Raw genomic sequence first — 3,617 nt, forward strand, 5'->3', positions numbered from 1 at the left:
CGATGTGTCTTTTTTAATGGGATTCTGGTTACAAAATGTGGCACAAGCTGAAAAACAAGCTTTTACCTGTCATAAAATGTTTCTCTCAATGAGAATACCTTACGTCATCACACAAACCTTAGCCACCTTTAGCTTAGCAGCAGTGAGGTGCTGTCATGTGACCGTGATGCAGTTATTTTATATCCTAACGTAAGCTTTTGTACTCAATCTAAATCATAAAAGCTGTTCATTTGTAGAGATTATGTTGCTGAAGAATACATAAAAGTTTCATAAATGTTTTGTGAATGATATGTGATTTGCAGACAGACAGACTTTCACTGAAAAATATTTCATCACTTAATAGTCTTTATTTTTTATAGTGTCTTTTACATGTTTGCTGTATTGGTGTATAAAAACAGAGACGTAATTTTCATCAACATTGATCTCTTATAACGTAATAATATGATGAGTTGTGTTTTTAATAAAAAAACGGAATCACATTTATCAATTTCTTCATGTGATTGACAACATGTTAACATCTAACAAGGTTCTTTAGTTATCAAACTAACATAGCTACAGAGTAATGTCGATGAAAGTCTTAGGTCACAGGCTTCTCAAACAGTGCAACACAATAATACAGAAAAACAGAAAAATATAGTGCAAGTAAATATTAAAAAGTAAATACAAAAAGAAAAATATTTAAAAAAAGTGAAGTAGTGGAATAACTATACTGCTATATAAAGGTGTGTCACAGTTAAACATATTAGTTAACTTCAGACACACAAACGGACCATCTTCTTACGATCACCTGACATGTATACACATCAGACTAAAGACACTCACTGTATAAATGATCCGAGTCTGCCCATGGCAAGCAAAGAGGGCCAAAACAAAGGAAGCAGCGACCCCACAAAAAGAGAGAGACGTTAGAGAAGATTCTCAAAGGACCTGGGCACACCATACAGCTGTCTAAAATAATACTAAAGATATCATGACTATATTTACTGTGTTGTCTCTTATGTCTCCATTCGGCAACCTTGAAACCTCTATCAATAAAATGCATTATTATTATTCATTAGCTACTGTGTAAAGGTAGAAATACAGCTCTAATCTAAATTTTACATTACAGAAGAACTCTATAAGGACTGTAAATCGATTACTTTGAATCATCAATGCACAATTCAGGAATCCAATGAATTAAAGGGTGGTGGAGCAGGGTTAGGGTTAGGGTTAGGGTTGCTTCGTTATTAACAGCAGCTGGACGTTACAACTCCTGCTAGCTCCTGCTCGCCCAACCTGGAATAACTGATGATCAAATGTCACCTCTTCTATCTACCCCGGTAATTTACCCTGGTGATCATTAAGGCTGCTGGTATTCCATCAACAACCCATGGCCCAAACTACAGGAGTTTTAAGCAAATAGGCTTATCATGGTTTGATAGCAATACCTTACCCTAGTCCAACTAAAAGGGACTGATAATTCCTTGATACGAATGGCTACATGGCAATTTCCCAACCCCCATTTTGGGAAATTAGATGTGGCTGGCATTTTCCTCATTACAAAATATAAACAAACATGAGGCCTAGTTGACTGAAAGAAGACTGAAGTAGACTTGGACTTGTACACTCTAATGTTTTTATAAGGTTCATCAGCAAACAGGTGGATGACTGAAGAACTTCATCAAGAAACAGTGGATGGATCAAACCTACTGTGACTCACTAAAGTGACACATTGACTCAGGAATGGCTACTAGGATCATGGAGTTCAGGAGAGCGTCTTTCAAAAAGTCCACTTTTATGCCGGAATCACAACCATCAGAGGAAATTGTGATGAGCGCTTTAACCCTTGCTTTAATCTGCTCCTCCATTCCCACCAAGGATACTCTTCAGTTTTTGTAGCGATCAAGTGGTGACACCAGAACTGATTCCCTGCACACTGCCCTTACCCATCTGGACAAGCTATCATGAAGCCGCTAAAGATAAACTACTTCACTAAGGCCCTCTCTTTCCTGCGAAAAGACACTGCATGGTCTCCTGATTTTCTCTCCATCCTGCAGAGAACAGAGAGACACCGAGGAACCAGACCAAACTGTGAACCCAGGATAAAGAGGTTCAGTGAATGTGGTTCTGAAGGTGTGAATGTGGGTCAGGGTATCAGAGGAGATGCTGTAGAAGGACAGCGAGCCAGCAGGATAATCCAAATACACTGCCAATCTGTCAGAGATCAATGAGGGTGAGGAGGAGGGTTGGGATGAGGTGGGGCAAGAGTAAACAGCGCTTGGGAAGGAGTAGTAGAAAGGAGAGGAGGAGAGCATTTCAGTCTTATTGTGACAGACGGAGTAAGGACGACCGTCAAAGCAGTCCAGACACCAGGATCGATCATTCTCCCCAAACCTGCAGTTTTCCCTGTCTCCTCTCCTGCTGATTCCTCTGTAACTCAGAGATAAATAAACCCCTAATGTCCAATCGACCTCCCAGTAACAGCGACCAGTCAGAGCATTTTCACACATCAGCTGAGGCCAGAAATCAAATCTGTCTGGATGATCAGGATATGGCTCCTCCTCTTTTACATGTATCACCTTCCTGTTGCTCTCACACAGTTTGAGGTTTCTGTTTAATGTGTTTGTGTCGATTGTGAGGTCACAGGAATCTGAAGAGAGAAACAACACCAAAAAAAAGCAGCAGCAGTTATTAACCTCATTTTGTAGATGGTTGCTGTTTTCTTTTGATAAATAAAACTAAAACAAACTTACACTTTCTCAGACCTTGTCTCAACCATCGGACTCCACCAGGCTCGACCCTAAAAGGATGAGGAGGAGGGTACATATCAGGGCTCAACGCTAACTTTTTAAAGTGATTGCCAGGCTTGCAACCAGGCATCAGCTTTTGGTTGCCAAAACTGAAAATATGGTTGCCATTTTTAGTCACTTTATATTTTAAATAATTAAGATACTATACAGTTATACATCAACTTAATAATGAAAATGTGACACAAAAGAATGTTCAAATGCTTTACAATAAGTAATTAACACAATTATTTGAAACTAAAGTGGTAGTAAACGTGTCCACCCTCAATTGCTGGTATACAAAATACCAGTAGTGCAGCTGTTGTCATGTTCTTCACAGACCCCTCACAAATGAATTGAGAAAGTCACTAGTTTCTTGGTCATCCGTTGTCTCCCTTTCAAATGTGGGTTTTCTTGACCTTTGTGCTGACCCCCACCATAGATCCATTGGCCCTTCAGCATTGAAGTCTTGGATTGGCCAGACTAATACATTTCTAATGTTAAATAAATGAAAACCATTCACAGTTAAGAATTAGATATTAATTATTAATGTTGTTAATTACCTTTAATATGTCTAACTATATTTAATATGTGTTTACTTTTTATAGAAGTGATTATATTTGTATGCCAATATTTTCCTATGGTAAAGTTTTGTTTTGCACTTTTATTTTGGTAGTAATAAGATCGGGACTCTTATTTTGAAGGAACTTTTACCGGAAGTGAATGCACAACGGAGCAGAATGTACATATATATTTCGCCTCCCAAGACTTTACACATTTCCTCTTTGCTTTTCGTTCGGGTTCAACTTGCGCTTTATCAGTTGAATCACTTTGAACATTCGTTTGAGATGT

At 38.5% G+C, this 3,617-nt stretch overlaps 1 protein-coding gene across 1 annotated transcript; it reads right to left on the reverse strand.

Moving 5' to 3' along the window:
- Positions 1-1,952: 1,952 nt before the first annotated feature.
- Positions 1,953-2,629, reverse strand: LOC104960648 (neoverrucotoxin subunit beta-like; the record flags this gene model as incomplete). Its single annotated transcript, XM_010788737.1, has 1 exon — positions 1,953-2,629. A coding segment is annotated over one exon (677 nt), but the record flags the coding sequence as incomplete, so codon positions are not given.
- Positions 2,630-3,617: the final 988 nt, after the last annotated feature.

Source organism: Notothenia coriiceps, unplaced genomic scaffold (genome assembly GCF_000735185.1).
Source record: "Notothenia coriiceps isolate Sejong01 unplaced genomic scaffold, NC01 NC01_scaffold00032134, whole genome shotgun sequence".
NCBI classification, from domain to species: domain Eukaryota; kingdom Metazoa; phylum Chordata; class Actinopteri; order Perciformes; family Nototheniidae; genus Notothenia; species Notothenia coriiceps.